The sequence below is a fragment of the Neovison vison genome, chromosome X (assembly GCF_020171115.1).
Source record: "Neovison vison isolate M4711 chromosome X, ASM_NN_V1, whole genome shotgun sequence".
NCBI lineage: Eukaryota > Metazoa > Chordata > Mammalia > Carnivora > Mustelidae > Neogale > Neogale vison.
Window position 1 is genome coordinate 115691519 of NC_058105.1, and position 20884 is coordinate 115712402.

The 20884-nt window shown below is 40.3% G+C and overlaps 1 protein-coding gene across 1 annotated transcript in view; it reads left to right on the forward strand.

The window, feature by feature from the left end:
* The first annotated feature begins 6065 nt into the window (after positions 1–6065).
* The window catches only part of RPS6KA3 (ribosomal protein S6 kinase A3), a 117644-nt gene continuing 102825 nt past the window's right edge, over positions 6066–20884 (forward strand). The window contains exon 1 of the mRNA XM_044235668.1: positions 6066–6156. Coding sequence (XP_044091603.1) covers positions 6088–6156 — 69 coding nt within the window. The 5' untranslated portion in view covers positions 6066–6087. The remainder of the gene's footprint in view (positions 6157–20884) is intronic.

Consider the following 20884-nt stretch of genomic DNA (forward strand, 5'->3'; position numbering starts at 1 on the left):
GTTATAAAACAGGAATGTTTATCCTCTGAAGGAATACTTCATGCAGCAATTTTTGGTTAATGTTAAAGCAGCCGTTTTTAATATCAGCTGGAAAATGAAATTTTAATGCATTATCTCCCTCTTATGAATTAGTGTTCATAAACAAGAACGTTTAGTGGGTTTTTTCTGTTCTAGTAAAATGTAAACTGAAGGAAAACAGTAGCTTATTAAAGCTCCAAGAATGGCTTCTCAGTTCCTTGTCAAGTCTCAAAGTCCCATAATTCTTTCCCTTCAAACAACTCTGAAGCAAAATGACACCTCTAAGGATTAAGCATTTTGGAAACCAATAAAAGAAAACATTAAAGCATGTCTGACACAGACCTCTTCTCCATACTTCCCTGTTCCTCCCATCCTCCCTACATGAGTCAGGTAATGTTAACTTTGAATCATACATTCGTTAGTTTCTTTTGAGCATTACATAAACAAAGTTTTGATCATAGTCTGTGAGGCAACTGACCTGTAATCATTTGCATTTCAACACATGTGGCTTGAAAAACAGAGCAGTAAGTTACCCTACATGCTCTTTTATTTGAATTCCGCAGGAGGTCACTCACTGTATCATTTTTTGTGATCTGAGAGTGCACTAAAGAAATAGATTATACCATAATAAAATGCTCACACAACAATAACTTTTGAGTGAAGTATTTGAATTACATTATGTATGCAGGAATACTCCCTTTCTGAAGCTGATAACAATACCTCCATTTATTGAGTGGTTCCCTATGTGGCAGGCTTTGTGCTCAATGCATGACAGACATTGTTTCCACTCAATATTCCCATCAATCCTACCAGGTTTGCATTATTATCCTTATTTTCAAATGAGGAAAACAAAGGTTAGTCCACAAATGTTTATTGAGCAACTACCATGTGCCAGACCCTGTTCTAGGCCATCAAGTTGAAGCTTAGAGACATAAAGCAACCTTCAGTTTGGGTACAGGCCAAACTGTACTAGATTTTATTACCCTCTTTTCATCATAGGAAACTCTCAAATCATTGAACTTTATATCTGGAGGGGAACCTAGAGAAGATCCTTACATTTTCCAAAATTTGAATTCTCTCATTGAACTAAAATGTTCAAACAGATGTAGAAATTCCTGTTGTCTCTTAAGATGTGTGTCAGTCAGGGGCGCCTGGGTGGCTCAGTGGGTTAAGCCTCTGCCTTTGCCTCAGGTCGTGGTATTGGGGTCCTGGGATCGAGCCGGCATCGAGCCCTGCATCGGGCTCTTGGGGAGCCTGCTTCTCCCTCTCTCTCTGTCTGCCTGTCTGTCTACTGGTGATCTCTCTCTCTCTGTCAAATAAATAAATAAAATCTTTTAAAAAAATGTGTGTCAATCAAGAGAATATTGTTAATTTTTATTTAGGAACATCAAAAATTCCCACAGAATTCATACACATGGAAGATATGTCACCCTGCATTTTGTTTGGTTATTATCTTACACAAGATAAAATTTGAGCCTAAGTCTTATCTTTCTTTCTCTCTATAAAGAAGTGGTGTCTAGCAATTATTTTTTTCTTTTTTGTGAAAAATTTACTTTAGATAATGTAAAGGGAGAAGACTTTTCAGAGAGGTGATGATGATTACACTCCAAGGTCTTTTTTTAAAAAGACTTTATTAAAAAAAAAAAAGATATTGAAGAAAAAAAAAATAAAAATAAAAAGACTTTATTTATTTATTTGATAGAGACGGGGGGGGGGAGATAGAATGAGTGAAGGAGAAGCAGACGAGCAGGGAGCCCAACATGGGACTGGATCCCACAACCCTGGGATCATGACCTAAGCTTAAGGCAGACGCTCTGACTGAGCCACCCAGGCACCCTTTGAGCTTTCTATATCAATAACAAAGCTATATGTAATAGAGCTGTGAATTCGGGATGTGTGTAAAGTAGAGATCGTGCCATGAGCTGTCCTTAGTCATCTTTCCAGACTGATGGAACTCCATTTTTTGAGCAAATGTTATTTTGTTAAGTAAAATGCCCATTTAAACTCCTATACAAAGGTTATAATTATAGCAGGAAATTGTTGGGGATAGAGGAAGTTAAATTTGGTTGTCTTGTCATACATCAGGAATGATTTCTTGGAAATCTAGTCCAGATTTTTGACTGAGGTTTGCTGTTTCCTTTTGCTGTAGTTTCAAGTAATAACTTTCCAATATTTTGGTTCTGACTGGGAGATTTATGCAGGAGGTGGGGCATAGAATCAGCCTTTTGTGCTGGTTTTGCGCCAAGGAACCCCAAAAGACAGTAGAATGTGAGGCTATCATTTAACATTTTATTAGGACATGAAAGGCTCAACGTGAACATTCTAAAGCAGTGCTGTCTTCTAGAACTATAATGCTAATCTTGACAAGTAAGCCCTGTATATAAGTATACATTTTGTAGTAGTCATATGAAGATGTAAAAAGAAACAGGTGAAATTAATTTTAATGAAATATTTTATTTAACTGAATGTATTCAAAATATTATTTCAACATGTAGTCAATATAAAAATTATTACTGAGCTACTTTACATTTTTTTGTACTAAGTCTTTGAAATCTGGTGTGAACTTTACACTTACAGCCCATTTCATTTGAGATCAGCCAATCTTATTTTAAGTATTTCGAGAGCCATATGTGGCTAGTAGCTACCATATTAGCCTGTGCAGGGTGATCTCTAGAGGTAGCTGTTCTCTGAATAACTACACTTAGAGTTTTCCTTTCTTAAGCAGGAAAGAAAAAAGTAATCCTGCTCAGGGTAATATCAGCTTCTATGTTCAAATAACTCTTTTTTTGCAGCCACCTACAAGAAACATCCCCCAGTCTCATTTGATTTTTTTTTTTTCAAATTCTCCCACCCAAAGAGAGTGATTGCACCGCTTTTGGATTTATAAAAGAAAGGAATGAAAGAAGTTTGTTAACTAAAAGAAAAAAATTCATTTTTCTCTTTGGACAAAAGGAAGGAGAATGCTGTTTTTCTTTTTTTTTTTTAAGATTTTATTTATTTATTTGACAGAGAGAGAGATCACAAGTAGGCAGAGAGGCAGGCAGAGAGAGAGGAGGAAGCAGGCTCCCCGCTGAGCAGAGAACCCGATGCGGGGCTCGATCCCAGGACTCTGGGATCATGATCTGAGCTGAAGGCAAAGGCTTTAACCCACTGAGCCACCCAGGCGCCCCAGAATGCTGTTTTTCTAAATCAGTTCACAAATACTTAATCAAGCAGATCCTATGTGTAAGACAGCTGTGCTAGTGGTACCTAGCGCATTATTAACAGTTCATTTCATTCTTTTTTTTAAAATTTATTTGACAGAGATCACAAGTAGGCAGAGAGGCAGGCAGAGAGAGAGAGAGGAGGAAGCAGGCTCCCCGCTGAGCAGAGAGGCCGACGCGGGACTCAATCCCAGGACCCCGAGATCATGACCTGAGCCGAAGGCAGCGGCTTAACCCACTGAGCCACCCAGGCGCCCCAGTTCATTTCATTCTTAATTCCTGCAGTGTGACCGCTGTTCACAGTAACTTTGTTTTAGAAGTTATTCTTCTACTTCTTGAGGTAAAAAGAATAAAAGTTGAAATCAACTTTTCAGTATACAACTTGATTTATTACAGTGGAGTAATTCGCACGGGGCACTGTTAGACACATAATAACTGTCTCCTTAAATATAAGGTATGTTTTTTCCTAAAGCAAGAATGTTAGTTGGAATAACTGATCACTGTTTGGTGTACTAATTTACCTTAAACTAACCAAATTGACCAACTTCTTTTCGCTGCAAGGAATGGTAATGTGGCTTTGCAATGTAAATGAAAGATGAATTAGGTGCTTCCTACCTAAATGCAAAACAATGCACAACTCCTTATCCTCAAACTGGTTTTACCGTCAGGAATTACGGAGATGGTGCTGCCAAATTAGATGAGTTTGGGTCCAGACTGGATTTGCAGCACCTAGAGTCAAGCATGTAGGGAGAGGTGACAAAATCACGAACTAAGTCCTCCCCACCCCCCACCGCACAGACCACGCTGAGCCTGCCCAGATATTGCTCAACCCTGAGCTGTCCCCCTGAGTCCAAGGCTGCGAGAGAGGGCGCGCAGTGAGGACTTCCGGCCACCTCCTCGGGCTCCCTAAACAGATGGAGCCTCTTCTGGTGGCCACGAGGCTCCCGGGCCTCGAGCTCGTGCCAGAGAGCGCGCAGGCAAAGGCGGCGGAAAGATTTCAACACCTGCCTCTCTCGGGCCCAGCGAGAAACCTTGCACCGCCCGCGCAGACCTGGCTGGCCAGAACTGGGGCTCTAATCTCAACCTAACACCTGCGTTAGGGAGGAAGCCAAGGGCTCTCCAGGTGTCTGGGTCCCAGGATGATGAAAGCGAGCTGTTAAAAGGCGTGCACCGGAAACGCAGCGGGGGACGCGCTGTGGCCGCCGGGCGTGGGAGGATCGGGACGCCTTGGCCGAGGCCTGAAGGGATGAAGGCACTGGCTGTCCTGGAGATTTCTCTACTTTTTTCCCTTCTCCTTCTAGAGGGTGTTGGCCAGTGGCTGCAGTAGCTTTCCACTCAGCCCCGCGACCTTTACACAATTTTGCCCAGGCGCACTAAGCTCGCTAGGCACCTGGCGTTGGGAACACGAGGTAGAACCCACACCCCCACCCCCGGCCGGACTCAGTCCAGACGCCCAGGCCTCTCCCCACAAACTCTTAGTCCTCTTGGATTCCGTTGCCGTCTGGGAATTGGGTTTTCTTAACCCAGGGCTTCCCTGTCTTGGGCTGGATGAGGAGTTAGAACCCCTCCCTCGCTTTCCCTCCTCCACCCTCGGCCAGCCTGATTTTTTAATCTAATCTTTTATTTAAAGTCAACAGAGGAGCAGGAACCCCAGGTTTCTGCCAACATGATATTTTAAAATAATTCCCCAACCTCTGCTGAGAGGGGCAGCCTCAAGGAACCTCCTTGTTTCCTTCTTCGTGCAGGGAGTGGGGGACTTCAAGAGTCAAGACTGAAGCCTGAGGGCTCTCCAGATTTTGGGTGGGGGGCGACTCAAGCAGGACAAATGCAGTACAAATATTAAAAAGATGACACCAGAGCTTCGATTTGGAGAGTCTTGAATCCTAACCGAGAGCCGAACCTCCAGGGGGCACCAGGGCACAAAGCCTTACGTGTCCCCGTCGTGGGGGACTTTACGGGGTGGGGGGGAGGGCAGGTGAATGCCTACCATGTAAGCCTGGATATGGCAGGTTTTGGTCCATTAAAGGATATGCCCATAGACACGACGCGCCCACAAACACCCGCGGAGGAGTGAGACCGAAAAGACACCCCACGCCCACTCCCCAGGTCTTTGGCACTGGACTGTGCCCACTGCGCCTCGCCCATCTCCCTCCCCAGCTAAGCGGGGACCACTGTTCTCTATCCTTAAGTATCCTCCGACCTGCTCAGACCCTTAGCAGTTCAAGGCTCCCAGCCTTTCGCTCCTCTTGCCCTTCCCTTTGGCTCCTCTTGCCCTTCCCTTCTTCTTTCCCCCGCCGCCCGCCGACGCCCCCAGATCTCTCGGGCTCGCCCTTCCTGAAAGTAGGCGAGGCCCAGAAGCAGAGGCTGGGGCGAGGAAGGAGGGAGGAGCGAAGCGCGGTGGCCGGGGGCGTGTCTTCCCAAACCCCGCCCCCGGGTGCGCGCGGCGGCGGCGGCGGCAGCCGAGCCTCGCTCTGAGAGACAGGTATCGCTTAGGCGCCATGTTGTGAGCGGAAGTCGGGGAGCGCGCGGCCGCCGCTGTTCTGCTGGGAGCGGGCGCGGGAACCGGCGGGGGGGGGGGCGGAGCTGTAGTCCCGGCGGCGGAAGGAGGAGAGGAAGAAAGGGGCGAGACCGGGTGCCGGGCAGCGGCGCGAGGCTCTCGCTCGGCGTGCGGACGTCTCCAGCTAAGCGCGCGGCGTTCGAGGGTCGGTGTAGGCGCCGAGCCCTCTCCCGGGCAGCCGGCGCTGGTGCTGCTACTGCCGCCGCCGCCGCTGCTGCTGTCGTGGGGCTCGGGTGGCGACAGAGCGGGGCCGGCCGTGGGGCGGGCGGGGAGGGAGGAGGCGGTGAAGGCGGCGGGCCGGGGGGGAAGATGCCGCTGGCGCAGCTGGCGGACCCGTGGCAGAAGATGGCTGTGGAGAGCCCGTCCGACAGCGCTGAGGTGAGTGCAGCCGGGCGCCCGGGGGCCGGCGCGCCCCTCCCCTCGCCCCCGCCGGCCAGCTCCCCTCCCTGGAGCTGGCCACTTGGCCCCTTCTTCTGCTCGCGTTTCCCCTCCGTCTGGGATTCCGGTTTGGGTAGTTGGGGTTGGTCTGTTTGCTCTTCTGTTCCACCCGCACCCTCACCTCCCCTTCCTCGCTCGGGGGGCTGTGGTGTGGTGGCGCGTGGGGTTTGGAGTGGGCGCTGGGGCTTTGCAAGAAGCCGATTTTAATCAACTTTGCGTGGGGGGGGGAGCGGGAAGTGGAGCGGGGGCCGGAGAGGAGTTGAGAAGTTTGGCCCTGCCTGGTTGGGGGCTTCCCTGGACCCTGGCGACTTTGGGGTGTAAGGGAGGGATATGGATTGGGTTCACTGGGGAGTAGGGACTCTCGAGTCCGGCCAGGGTAGGGAGTTGGTGCTGTGAGTCGGGTGCGTGGAGGCTGGAACGGCCCAAGGCAGGACTGGCGACCTGCAGGGGTTTCGGGAAGGGGTGCAGGACAGCCAATGGTTTTTGCCTCCCCCCAGTTTGTCTGCCGCAGCGGTTTCTGGTGGTGCAAAGGAGAAAGTGGAAGCTTGAGGTCCTCCCCCTCCCCCATTTCTTAGGTCGCTGAGCTCCAGGACCCAGTCCTTAGGAGCTTTAACTTGAGTTTCCTGTCCTTGGAGGTGAGAGGGTGATTTTCAAGGCCATCAGTAGCTGCCCTGGAAGGCTTTCAGGTTTTATTCCCCCAGGATCTATTCGGTGACCATCCCTGAGACACCTAATTGAATGCCAGAAGCCCAAACAGTAACCCAAAGACGGCAAAACAATTTCCCCGGGCACGGCACAGTATCGAGCTTTCGCAGCCGCCCCTGTCCCAGCACCAACTCGGGGTCTGCGAAAATAATCCAGGCAAGACCCATGCTAGGGCATCAGCGCTCCTCTCCGGAGTGGAAAATCAATTCCTGATGGTGGCATGTCCGTGATTCTCCCTTCTTGACTTTTTGCTGTCTTCTGTCCCCGCAGCGGACTTTGGGGGATTACAGGATGATAGGTTGCGTGTGTGTAATAGTGAGTGACCCCATTTCTGGAAAGCATGACTGAAACGCGGGGGTGGAATGGGGCAGGCTCTGATGAGTGGTGTACTTGGCGGCAGCCGCTGCCCTGCCGGCCTCCGCAGTGTGAGAGGTGGATAGGGTTACTGGTTACGTCAGTAAGACCGAGGCTCAGTTTGATCTGAGATGCGGGACACTTGCATTCCCGGGTATAATGGAGGGGGAGGGGGATCAGTTCAAATAGCTTTTCAGTTTTTTTCCTAGTCACCTCTACTGCTGTATAAAATGTTTACTTGCTCTCCTTAACGTGAGCAGAGTTGTAATAGTGCTTACGGCTGGTACTTAGTATTTTGTGACTTGGATCATTTTTTAAAAATCTAAACTAAATGGTACTGTATAATAGAAAAGATATTGATAGATTTTTTTCTAACTATTTTAAAAAGGAAATCACGGTTTTAAGACTGGCAGAATTACGTTTAAAATTGTGTTAGCCTGTTTAATAGTATAGATGTTTTATAAGAAAATTGAATTTAGAATGTTTAATCATCCTTTGAATGGATAGTGTGAAAATTAGTTTGCACATGGGCTCTTTTCATTCATCTTTTTCTTCAGATTTTATTTGCATTAAATAACATAGCTAAAAGGTTTATAAAATGGGTTTTCAAATTGCTGACCTTGTGAAAAGAAATTGAATTTGCTTTGAGCCTGATTGTTACATGCAAACAGTAACATTTGCTACTCATAATCAGTCCACATTTCTGCTTGGCATGTAACAGTGTGTTAAAAAAATCATTTAAAATTCCACCTTATCGTTTTTCTACATAGCATACATTTGAATAGGGAAGGCACAAAACTGATATTTATTTAGCACTTACTATATGCCAGATACTGTGGTACATGCTATTTCATTTTATCCTTTCTATGACCCAACAGAGTAGGATTGTGATCCTCATTATTACAGATTAAGAAACTGAATCTCCGAAGTTAAGGGCACAAAGATTATAAATAGTAAATGGCAGAGGCACAATTCAAAGCCGGGTGGGTATAATTCTTGTGCTTTGCTTTATATTAGGGTAGCTGCTTCAAATCCTTTGTGGAAAAATTCACAATATAAATAAATAAGCCAGTAGTTAGAGGTCATGTATTTTTTAGAAACAGTTACGGTATTATAAGCAGTCTCACTTGTTAAAGCCTAGTTATTTCAGTTACTGTCATGGTTTCCAGAACCTGGCAGATAGGATTCCACAACTTGCCATTTTCAAAGAATTTTCTTGATATTTTGGTATAAGATATGTCACACGGAGCTGGTGTTGCCTGGATTAATTTTAAAAAGATCCTTTTAAATTGCTTTTAGATATTTTGTTGCCTTTGGTGCTTCATCTGTTTCAAGTAAATTACTTCTGATACAATTTTGGAAATTGAAGCTAGTAAGGAAAAGGTTGAGAATTTTCATTCAGAAGTCTAATATTGGATTTAGTATTATGCCTGCTATTACGCTATCTCCTCCCCAGTAAGGCCTTATTAGAAAGTAATTATATTTTACCAGAGTAAAATCATTTTTTTTGAAAGATGTTTACGTGAGTAAATACATCAAATTTTTTTCTCCCCAGACTAAAAGGTTTCAGAAATGGTCTCGATAGGAATTTTCATTTGTGGTCTTGTTCCTAGTAGATTGTGAAATCTTGAAAGTAGAGTCCTTTTTTCTGTGTGTTCTCAGCACTTAACACAGTGCCTGGCGCATATATATTTTGGACCCAGTAGATGTCCACTGAATGAATTATGGTCAGGAATAGGGTGATTATCAATGTTATTTCTGTTCTTATCATTTTAATCTTACACTGAAATACGAGCAGTCTTAAAAGACCTGAGTACCTCCCTGAAAGTACAGGCAGTTTCTTCATTCCTTTACATAGCCTTCCTCCTTTAAGACCTCACATGGGTCTCATGGTGCTCAAAACAAAAAAACCCTTGTGGTTAACTCAAACATGGGTCAGAACATGATAGGCTAGAACTAGGCCAAATGTTTAAAGAAGCAAATTTAGGATAATAAAGGAAGTACTATGTAAGCAGTCAAGGTTAGTACAAGATTTAAAACAAAATAGCGTCCTAAATTGTCCAGGTGAATTCACAACTCTTTAAGGAGTTATTGAGTAACTGACTGTTTAGAAAACATGTATCAAGGAATTGTGAATATTCTGTAAATTTCTCGCCACTGCATTTACTGGATCATAAGCCTGACCTAAAATGACACTTTTTCATAAATGTAAATAAGATAAATGTAAATAAGAACAATATTAATTAATTTAACCTTAATAAAATCGAGGTTATTTTTGCTTTATAAAAATGTGCTGTATAAAAATAGCTACCTTGAATTCTTTTAAAATAGCAAGTACCCATAATACATTAAAATATTAACTATGTAAATTTTTTTATAAAAAATGAGACCCTTGTGTTGGAAACCATCTTTAGTGGATATGCATCCATTTTTATCAAAGATTATATTGGATTCTGTACTGTTTCTACAATATTGATATGAGGTTTCTTATTTTTATCTGCAGGGAAAAACATTCTGTTAAAGTATGATCATTGATTTTGAAAAAATGTTTTATTAAGTTTCTTCCTTTTCCTGTTTCATTTCTACCACCTTTCAGGTTTTTTTCTTTCCCCCAAGTGAAGATCTGAGGAGAGGACAGGTATTGTTACATGTCAACTGTCGATAGTAACTGTGACACATTACTGAACACTTCACTGTTTTCAGTGATTATGATATAAGATGTCAATTTTTGTTAAACTAAAATTTAGGGAAGTTTGCTTTATTTTGGCAGCTCTTCTTGTACTTATTGGATTGATCCAAAATGTGAAACTTCTTTGGTACATTTAAATTAAGATAAAGGGATAAACTTTTAAAGAAACGAGTATAGGCAGACTCTGCCTTTTCTTTAGTATGTTTCTGGAAATCACAATGAGTATATTCTACTTTTATTTAAGGAGAGTGGCATAACTGGGATGTGCACTCTCAACCAAGGATGCGATAATCAGTAATTATAGAGCAAAAATATAGCAGATCATTTATCAGAAGTCTGAATTGCAGAATTGTTGTAAAGATTTTTTTTTTAATGTATCACACATTGAAACATTCATACCATTGTGATCATTGACAAGATTTGCTCTAGAGTTCCATACTCAGGGACGTGTGATATAACAGGCTGTGAATGTTGGGTGATGTCAAGGGCACCAGTTTCCCAGTGCAGACTGGATGCTTTAGACCCAGTGATTCAGATTACAGTGTACAACAGTGACATCTTGGTGGTCACTTGGTAATGCATGAGTGTGATAGGCTCAGTTTATGTGTTTAGGTGGATAACAAGTTTTAAAGCATTGGAATGCAATTGTGCAAATCTATATATTATACATGCAGTTTCCCAATTCACATAATAGAAAATAAAAACAACCAACTGCATTTTTATACTTGGCATTAAATGTCTCCCTCTACCCCACTTCAGATTTGATACAGTTTCCTATATCATTATCTGGAACAATTAGCTGATCTCATATATTCCAGTTTATCAATTTAATACCAAACAACATAAAACCAAAGTAAAACAGCTGTATATGTTAGTTGGTATAAAATGTGTAGAGTTAAAAACAACAACAACAACAACAAAAATATGCATTTTCTGAAGCAGATTCAGGATGAAATGTATCCATATAAGACGTAACTATTATTTTATACATTTGGCTTATTTTAAGCAAATACATTAGTTACTACCAATCAAATATTTCAGTTTTACTTATCTCCTTAAAATTTAGAAGGTACTTTTTTAGATAATTTTGATATATGGGGAAGTGTTAAAGAACATAAGCTTTGGAGCCATAAAGTCCTGGGTTTGAGTCCTGGCTCTGCCACTTAATAACTTAGTAATCTTATACAAGTTGTTTAATGTCTCTATGCTTCAACATTTTGATCTGTAAAATAGGGATGAAATAATATCTACCTCATAGGGTTGTGGTGAGAATTAAGTGAAATGATGATATATGTAAAGTATGTGGTTTGCTGCACGGTTTCAGTGTTTAATAAATAATATAGTGAATCATCTCTCTAATAGAATTGTCTGGGGGAAGCTCTGTGTTTTTCCTCTGGAGTAATTTTTTTCAGAATCAAGCAGAACAATTAAAAATTACTTGTTTGATTTGTTTAAACAGAGCCATTATTATATCTGAATATAATTGTAAGGGTAAGGTGAATCTTGTCTCCCTTTTTGTATTGTTCCCCTCTTCAATATCATCTATAAAGGGGAAAACAGATAAAAAACATTTGAAGAATACGTGTGGAAGAAGGAAGAAAGGAAACTTTGGTCAATTTGGGAGGCATCTCACAGTCTATAGGATGTGATTGTTTAGCAGTGTTTTTTTTCTTCTTAGTGATATATAAGATCGTATATTTCATACATGATAGCATCTTACGATTGATGAAACCTGGTGTATCCTGGATGTCAACTTCTTGAAGGAAGTCTCCCCTTGAAGAAATGGATAAAATCAATATATAGTGTTAATAAGTAGAATTTTAATTTACTTTCTAAAGCATACCAAAACAAAATGTGCATACCTTTTTATATTTTAGGATCAGTTCTATTAATTTCACTTTTAGAGACAGAAATTAGTATGGCACAACCCTCCCCATTACTCTAAACACATTTATTTTGCTTATTTGAATATGCCACGAGTAACTGGATTTTCCTGTCTAAAAATAGACTCCTTTGGATTTGATATTTTATTTGGTATTTGTACTTCAAGAATTTGAAATAGGATATACAGTATTTTTAACAGAGAAGTTTCTGGACATGTTAAAGGTGTATCTGTCTATGCCTCAGGAACCATCTCCACCATGCAAAAAACAAAACAAAGGAGCATGACATAATCAAATAAATTTGGGAATTACAGAGTTAAACAGTATTTGACCACTGTCTTTACCTCATAAGTTCTTAGCACTTTTAAGGCGATATTATACATGATGAATCTGCAGAAAGGATATAGCCCACAGCATTTGAGACTTGATGTCAGAACCCTTTTTTCATGAACCATCTATTGAAGTCTCAAAGGACACAAGTGCTTTGCAGAACAGTTTGAGCAGTCTGATAACTATAGTAACATGATCCAGTATTGCCTGCAATTGAGCTGTTACTTTAATTGACTATATCAAAGCTTTTTTCTTTATCAAGAGTTTTTGTTTCATTTTGAATTGAAATCTTTTAAAATGTATGATTTTCCATCTTATAATAGACTAAACATTTAAATATAATAATTTAAATGAAAGTTTTAGATAACTTTTTTATCCCATATTCTGAAAATAAATTGTATTCTACCTTAATATCAAAATATTTGCCCCTATTAAATGGCCTCTGCATTGACTTGCTCTGTAACTTACATTTCAAATTCATAATTATTACAAACTCTCTTTTATCATTTGGCGACTTGATGCTGCCATCAGTCTGTCTGTCTCTCCCACTCTCCTTTTTAAACTAATTGCTTCTAACTTGCAGTTACTAGAAAACAACTAGGGTGAGTGATATATTGATGCAGTCTTTTCTAACTTGGGAACCTTGTTACTCCATCTTAAAAAACAGTTTACATTTGCAGCCTACCAAATAATGCAAAATAGCATCCTCACCCTTTTTGTGATCTCTGCCCATCATATACACATACCTCTGGGGCAGGGGTATTTGGACATATTACCTACTAATAAACAGTGTTTTATGCTTCAACATAACATTGACCAAATCGCTCAGTCACTGGCATTACCTACTGTGCATATTTACCTTCCTTTCTGGAAGGTATCAACTAGAAAGGAATGTGAATAAGCTAAAGAACAGGGGGCTAGCCTACTGTCCCACATGGAGTCAGGCCTCCACATTGTCTTTTGGAGTTTTTTGGTGGGATTTTTTTTTCCCCCATGAAATAAGTCTAGTTTCCTGACTGTTAGCTACCCTATATTTATATGTAAATCCAAAAGCTCTTTCATACCTCCTGTCATTCTTTTCGTCTATTAGTATAAATAGAATTACAGCAGTAGCATAACTTAAATCAGATTTCCCGACCTTAGCTAATATACCCATGGTATCTTACATACCTAGTTATGTTTAATCCACCATGTAAATTGATTTTTATAATCTTCTGTATAATAATGATCTTGTCTTCAAACTTGACCTGGTCATCTAGGTTTCTGTGAGCTTGCCTCTAATCCTGTGGTCCACAAAGCTTGTTATAGGAAACTTGGTTCAGTTATTTGAAGTGTGTTAGAAGCAGATGTCAAATGATAGCCTGAAGCAAAAGATGATTTTGATATAATAGGTTGAAGTGCATCTCACATACAGTGTTGTGGGAGAAAACTTCTCTCCAGAAATCTTGTAGGACCTGTACTAAAAACCTCAGTTACTCAGAGTATTATTTCAGTTTTTACATTTAGGAGCCTGAAAACAATATAAAATAATAGGAAAGATTGACTTAAAAAAAAAAAAACCACCATAACTTCTGAATCGGCATCATTCAATAACCTCTAGCTACATGTGGCTATGAAGCACTTGAAATGTGATTAGTTTGAATGAGGAACTGAATTTTAAATTTAATTTTAATTATTTTAAATTTAAAAAGTCACCTGTGGCTATTGGCTACCACATTGAACAGCACAATTCTAAAGGTTATAAGATTATTACAATTTGGACTTTTTCTATACCAGTGTTTTTTTCAGCTCTGCCTTCTATTATTTGTATTTTTAAATTAATAGGCTAAAGCTTTTTCTAAATGAAAAAATACTGTGTTCTTTCAAATTAAATGTAAATTAGCTTTGTCTTGTTCCTCACCTACCTTGAAGATTTTTTATAAGCCCTTCTACATGGTATGTGCCCTTCAAATCACCATTCTGCACTTTCTATAGTTTTGCTAGTTTTATAGTAACATTTCTCATTCAAGTGATAATACCAAGCACTGGGGAAATTTAGCTATCAAAAAATGTTGCATTTTGTTAATTATAATGTGCTAATTAATACTAGAAAAATGGATTGATGCATCTTGTAGATAAATGTTTACTGAATGCCCTCTCTGACTAGATACTGTCTATATCAACTTGAGTGAGGTAGATATAATTCTTCTCAACCTACAGATGAGGAAACTGAAGCCTAGAAAGGTTAAAGAAGCTGTTCATGGTTGTACCACTAGTTATTAGGGGATGCAGGATTCAAACCCAAGTCTCAGATTGCAAATTCCATTGACTTTCTGCTAGACTGCCATACTTGAGTTGAGAACAGCATGTGGGTGATTCATTCTAGATGAAATCTCCTACAGGGGAAAAGGTTCTCAGTGGTCTGCATGAGAATATATTTTTATAGGAATGTACAGGTAGAGTTAGAAAAGTGAAATTGATTCAGCTCTCTCCAAATACATTGTGAGTTAAATAGGCTTTTGTGAGCTAGCCTGAAAAACAGCATTTGTGACATTGTATGTGAAAATGTTTTGGGATTTCTAAACGGCTGTCTTACAAATATTTGAAACAAAAACTATAGTATTTAGAAAAGGGATGGGGGTGCTGTCCATCTGGACATCTCTATGTTAACATTAGTTAACATCTCTAGGTATGTGTTTGGGTAACTGTGCTCTGTTTTTGAATTGCTCCTCATTAAATCATTACCTCTTTATATTTGCATCTCTTCAGAAAACTCTATTTGATACTCCCTCAAAGTGTCAGAGAATAGGATCTTACTCAACCTGAAAAAGTTACCATTTATCTTGCTATAGTATAAGAAAAGGAAATTTTTTGAAAGTTTACATGATCCTTGGTGGGATTTTTCCCTTTTTTTTTTTAACCTGTTAGGTTAAATAGCCCTAATCTTTTTTTAAAAATTGAGATATGATTTACATACCACAAAATTCCCTCTTATAAAGTATACAATTTAGTGGGCTTTATTTATTTATATTCACAAGGTTCTGTAACCATCACCACTATCTAATTCCAGAACATTTTCATCACCCCAAAAATAAACCCCATCCTAATTAGCAGTCAGTCCCTATTCCTTCTTTCCCCCAGCCCCTGGCAACCAATAATATACCTTCTCTATATATTTGCCTATTCTGGACACTTGATATTAATGGAATCATATAATATATGGCCTTTGTGTGTGACATCATTTATTTAACAATGTTTTCAAAGTTCATCCATGTTACAACGTGTATCAGTGCTTCCTTTTTATGGCTGAGTAATAATCTGGTATATGGATGTACCACATTTTGTTTATACATTTGTCAGTTCGTGGACATTGGGGTTTTTTCTACTTTTTTACTGTGGTGAATAATGCTGCTATGAAAATTTTGTATCAAGTTTTTTTGAACATATTTTTTCGATTTTCTTGGGTATACACCTAGGTGTTGAATTGCTGTGTCATATGGTAAGTCTATGTTTAATATTTTGAATTACCGACAAATTGTTTTCCGACTTGCTTAAACCGTTTTATATTCCCACCAGCAATGTATGAGGGTTGCAGTTTCTCCATATTCTCATCAACACTTGTTCCTGTCTTTTTCATTATAGCCATTGTAGTGTGTAAGAAGTGGTATCTCATTGTTATTTTGATTTGCGTTTCCCTTATATCTAAGGATGTTAAGGAACTTTTCATGTTCTTATTGTCTATTTGTATACATAATTAATTCTTGTGCTTATTTTTTACTGATTTGGAGACTTAAGTGGAGTTTTTGCATTAATGCTTTTAATAGAAGATCCTTATCTATGTTATATTGTGTACAAATCTTCCTTGACTTAAATAGGATTATGTTCCATCATAAGTTGGAAATGCATTTATTACACCTAACATACTGAACATCATGGCTTAACATAGCTTACCTTTAACATGCTCAGCACTTATGTTAGCCTAGAGTCAGGCAAAATCATCTAACACGAAGTCTATTTTATAACAAAGTATTGGATATCACACGTAGTTTATTGAATACTGGATTGAAAGTGAAAAACAGAATGGCTTTAAGTGTATTGGTTGTTTATCCTCATGGTCACATGCCATTCTTGCCACTGCCCGGCATCATGACAGTGTATCATACCAACATATTGCTAGCCTGAGAAAAGATAAAAATTCAAAGTGTGGTTTCTACAGGATGAAATTAAATCATCACTTTTGCACCATTGTCAAGTCGAAAAATTATAAGTTAGACCATCATAAGTCAGGGACTGTCTACATAGTTCTTCAGAAAACTTAGTTTTAATCTGTGCTTTCAAAAGATTTCTTTCTTTTTATATGTGATAAATTTAAAGCTTTTCCTAGAACACTGATTTTCCAGCTGGGTCAGTAGAGCCCTGTGTTCTATGGAGATACCTTATGTTACCTCATCACCTGGACCACCTCTTTTCCCAGCCAGAGCAGAGTTTCTAGAGGAACACAACAAAGAAGTAATGTTAATTATAGAAAATTATAGCAAGAAAGCAAAAATCAAAGCAATGATATTTTTCATTACAGTCTCCTCAGTGTTAGACTATTCTAGAGTTTCTTATTTAAAGCAAATATACAGGAAATAATTGAAAGTCAATCAACCACAGGTCTAGATTCTCAGAAATTAAATACTAGTCAATAGATAAATGAATTCTTTTCAAGAATCCATTTCTTAAGTTAGATATACAGGTGTTTCATTTAAAGAAGTAGGAAGATGCAAAACAAAGCATGTTTGCCTCCTTTCCTTCAAGTTCCTGCTGGCTATTGGTATAAGCAGTAAGGGGGGGATTACTTGAAGAGAGGAATGTCACAGACAAATTAAAAATAAGATTTCCTGGGGCACCTGGCTGGCTAAGTCAGTGGAACATGTGACTCTTGATCTCAAGGTCATGAGCTCAAGCCCCATGTTGGGTGTGGAGCCTATTTTAAAAAAAGAAAAAAGGGATTTCCTTTGGATTATTAAAAAAAAAAGCTCATAAATGAGGGGTTTAAAAAAAGATTTTATTTATTTATTAGAAGGAGAGAGAATGTGAGAGTGTGAGAAGGAGTGCATTTTGAGGGGAGAGAGGAGATGGAAAGGGAGGAGCAGGCTGTCTTCTGGGCAGGGAGCCCAACATAGGGCTCCATCCCAAGACCCTGGTATCATGACCTGAGCTGAAGGCAAATGCTCAATTGACCGAGCCACCCAGGCACCCCTGTAAACGAGTTTTAAAGTAAACTTTTCCCCCCTGGCTGTTCTGAGCATGTAAAGTATATTACTAGGTGATGATGAATGAAATAGGATTATTTCCTTTGGAATATTATAGTTTAAAAGTACTGAGGTAGACAGGCAGTTAAAATAACATGAAGCAATCTAAATTAGCCAGGAATGTTACAAACAGATATAATTGGAACTTCAGAAGAAAATTATGATCTATAATGTTATAGCATTTTCCATAGTGCATTTTTAAGCGTAGTGTGTAAGATTAGAAAGTAAATATTACTACCCCTGACACCCAGTAAAATTCCTTTTTAAAACACACATACACACACAAAGCAAATAAATGTTGTTTTCTTCCTTTTTAAAAAAGATTTCATTTATTTGACAGAGGGCAAGCACAAGTAGGGGGAACAGCAGGCAGAGGGAGAAGAAGTAGCCTCCACCCTGAATGGGCAGCCTGATGTGGGGCTTGATCCCAGGACCCTGGGATCATGACCTGAGCCAAAGGCAGATGCTTAATGACTGAGCCACCAGGCACTCCTAAATGTTATTATCTTTTTTTTTTAAGATTTTTATTTATTTAATTGAGAGAATGAGAGAGAGAGAGCATGAGAGGTAAGAGGGTCAGAGAAGCAGACTCCCCACCAAGCAGGGAGCCTGATGCAGGACTGAATCCCAGGACTCTAGGATCGTGACCTGAGACGAAGACCCAACTAGGCCACCCAGGCTCCCCCTAAATGTTATTTTCAACACAAAAATTAATCACTTGGAGGAGACCTCTGGTTATGTCAAGTTGGAGGAGCCCTATTCCTCCTAGGTCCTCTTTTACAACTAAAACTCCTTAGACAAAAACGCATCAAACAAGTACAGGAACATTGTGAAAGATGGAAAGAAGAAGGGAGACTCCCTACAGACTTTGGGACTCAAGGAATGACACAAATAGTGAGTTCCGTGGTGGGTTTTTTTTTATTGCCTTCCATATATCTTTGACAGGTCCTGTACAAGCCCCAACCTGAACCACCAATAGACACAGTGAATGAGGAAAGGGTGGCCTAACAATAGTAAATTTTTTTGACGTACTCACCCTACTGTAGCCAAACACCATAGAAAATCCCCACCCTACTCCAAAGAAGCAAGTGGCAGTGCTTGAATTCCTCCACTCACTGATGTTGACTGTGCAGATCAAGGCCTTAATCTCCCATTGCCTGCCTAGCAAAAGCTGAGAGCACTTTGATTTTCCCCTGCTGGGTGGTTTTGGCAGGTTGAGCAGGAATCTGATCTTCCCATCCCCCCTCCCCATGCCACACCTGCAGAAGGAGGTGATGATCTCACTAAGGCAGTGTCACTGCAGTCCAGGAGCCAGTTGAGTCTCCATCCAGTCTGGAAGCAGTGAAACTTACCAAGGTGGTGTGAGGCTGAGGTAGTCCCCACTAAACCTCCCCTTGCCCTCTGTCAGGAGCTGAGCTTACACCTTCACTTAAAATCAACAAGGCAGAGCAAGATGGTTGGAGGTGAGCTAGTCAACTCTGCTTCGCTTCTTTACTGATGTCATTGGGGCCCAGTGGGCAGCTGAGCCTCCCTGCCTCGCATCTGGCATCTACAAGGTAGAACAAAATGGTGGATGGCAGGGCTGGTTGACACTCCACTTCCCCTTCTTCCCTTCCCTATTTGTTGGGCCCTTAAAGAAGCTGAGCTTTCCACTCTACCTTATAGCAGCAAAGCAGTACAAGTCAGCCCTCTGCTTTCTCTCTCCCTATTGGCAGTGTGACTGAGCAGGTAGTTGAGCTTGTACCCCTACTCAGAGGCAGTGTGATGGTGCAGCTTGGTGTCCCACTTCCATTGATACCAAAAATGGAGCTGAACTTCCATCTCAGTGCTGTTCAAAAAAGCAAGAGTAATTGTTCCACTTTTGCCAGGGTGGTGTCAGTGGGCTCAGCAGGAAGCTGAACATACACATTCACCTTGCTCTTATACTACATTTCGCTGAGTAGATTGCCTGCTAAAAAATGATGGTGCCTGGGTGGCTCAGTGGGTTAAAGCCTCTGCCTTCGGCTTGGGTCATGATTCCAGGGTCCTGGGATCGAGCCCCTCATTGGGCTCTGTGCTCGGCGGGGAGCCTGCCTCCTCCTCCTCCTCCCTCTCTCTCTCTCTCTCTCTCTTTCTCTCTCTGCCTACTGGTGATCTCTGTCAAATAAATAAAATCTTTAAAAAATGATTAAGCAGGATCCAGGTTTTCTCTCCAAAATTGTCCATTATACAGTTGAAGATCACTGTATTAGGAACCAGGAAAATGACAACGTGAATCAGAAAAAGGTCAACAGCTACCAACACAAAGATGCTTCAGATGTTGCAATTATCTGACAAGGATTTTAAAGCAGCCATCACAAAAATGCTTCCATGAGCAATCATAAACACATTTGAAACAAATTAAATTATCTTAGAAAAGATATAAAACAGAATATGGAAACTTTAGAACTGAAAGATACAGTAACTGAAATAAATTTACTTTATGGGCTTACTAGAAGAGTGGGGATAACAGGAAAGTGTAGTTTTGAAGATCGAGCAACAGAAATTACCTAATTTGAATGACAGAGGGGAAAAATGAACTGATAAAAAAAAAGAGCCCTAGGAGGCTGGGGAATATTAACAAGAGATTTAACATCCATGTCACCATAGTCCAGAAAGTGGAGAAAAATGGTGGGCCTGAAGAAATAATGGCCTAAACATGCCCAGTTGGACAAAAGACAAAATCTACAGATTCATGAAACTGAACCCCAAACAAGATAAACCCAAAGTAATCCAGGCCCAGACACCTCAGAATCAAACCTTTGGAAATGAGAACTTGTTTAATGGGTTTGGAGTTTCAATTTTGCAAGATGAAAATGTTTTGGAGATTGATTACTCAATAGTGTCAATATATTTAACACACTGAACTGTACACTAAAAAGTGTTTAAGATGGCAAGTTTTATGTTGTATTATACCACAATTTTTAAAAAATTTGTAATTAAACTAAAAGCAAAGCAAAGAATCTTGAAAGCAGCTAAAGAGAAATGAACTATTACGTATAAGGGAACAATGATTCAAATGACAGCAGATACCACATTAGAAACTATGGAAGCCAGAAGCAAATGGCACCATTTTTCAAATGCTGAAAGAAAAGAACTGTCAACCCAGAATTCTATACCCACCGAAAATATTCTTCAGGAACGAAAGTGCATTCAAAATAGTCTCAAATTTGTCTATATATTTGTCAGAGTCTTTTCAGACCCTCAAATAATTACTACAGATAGTTCTTCAAGGAAGAAAGTAATTTTAGAAGAAGGATCTGGAATATTAAGAATAAAGGAATAGTATGAATTATACAGTCTTTTCCAAAAGATAGAAGAGGAAACACTTCATAACTCACTTTATGAGGTCAGTATTACCCTGAAACAAAGACCTAAAGACTATAGAAAAGAAGGCTATAGACCAGTATCCC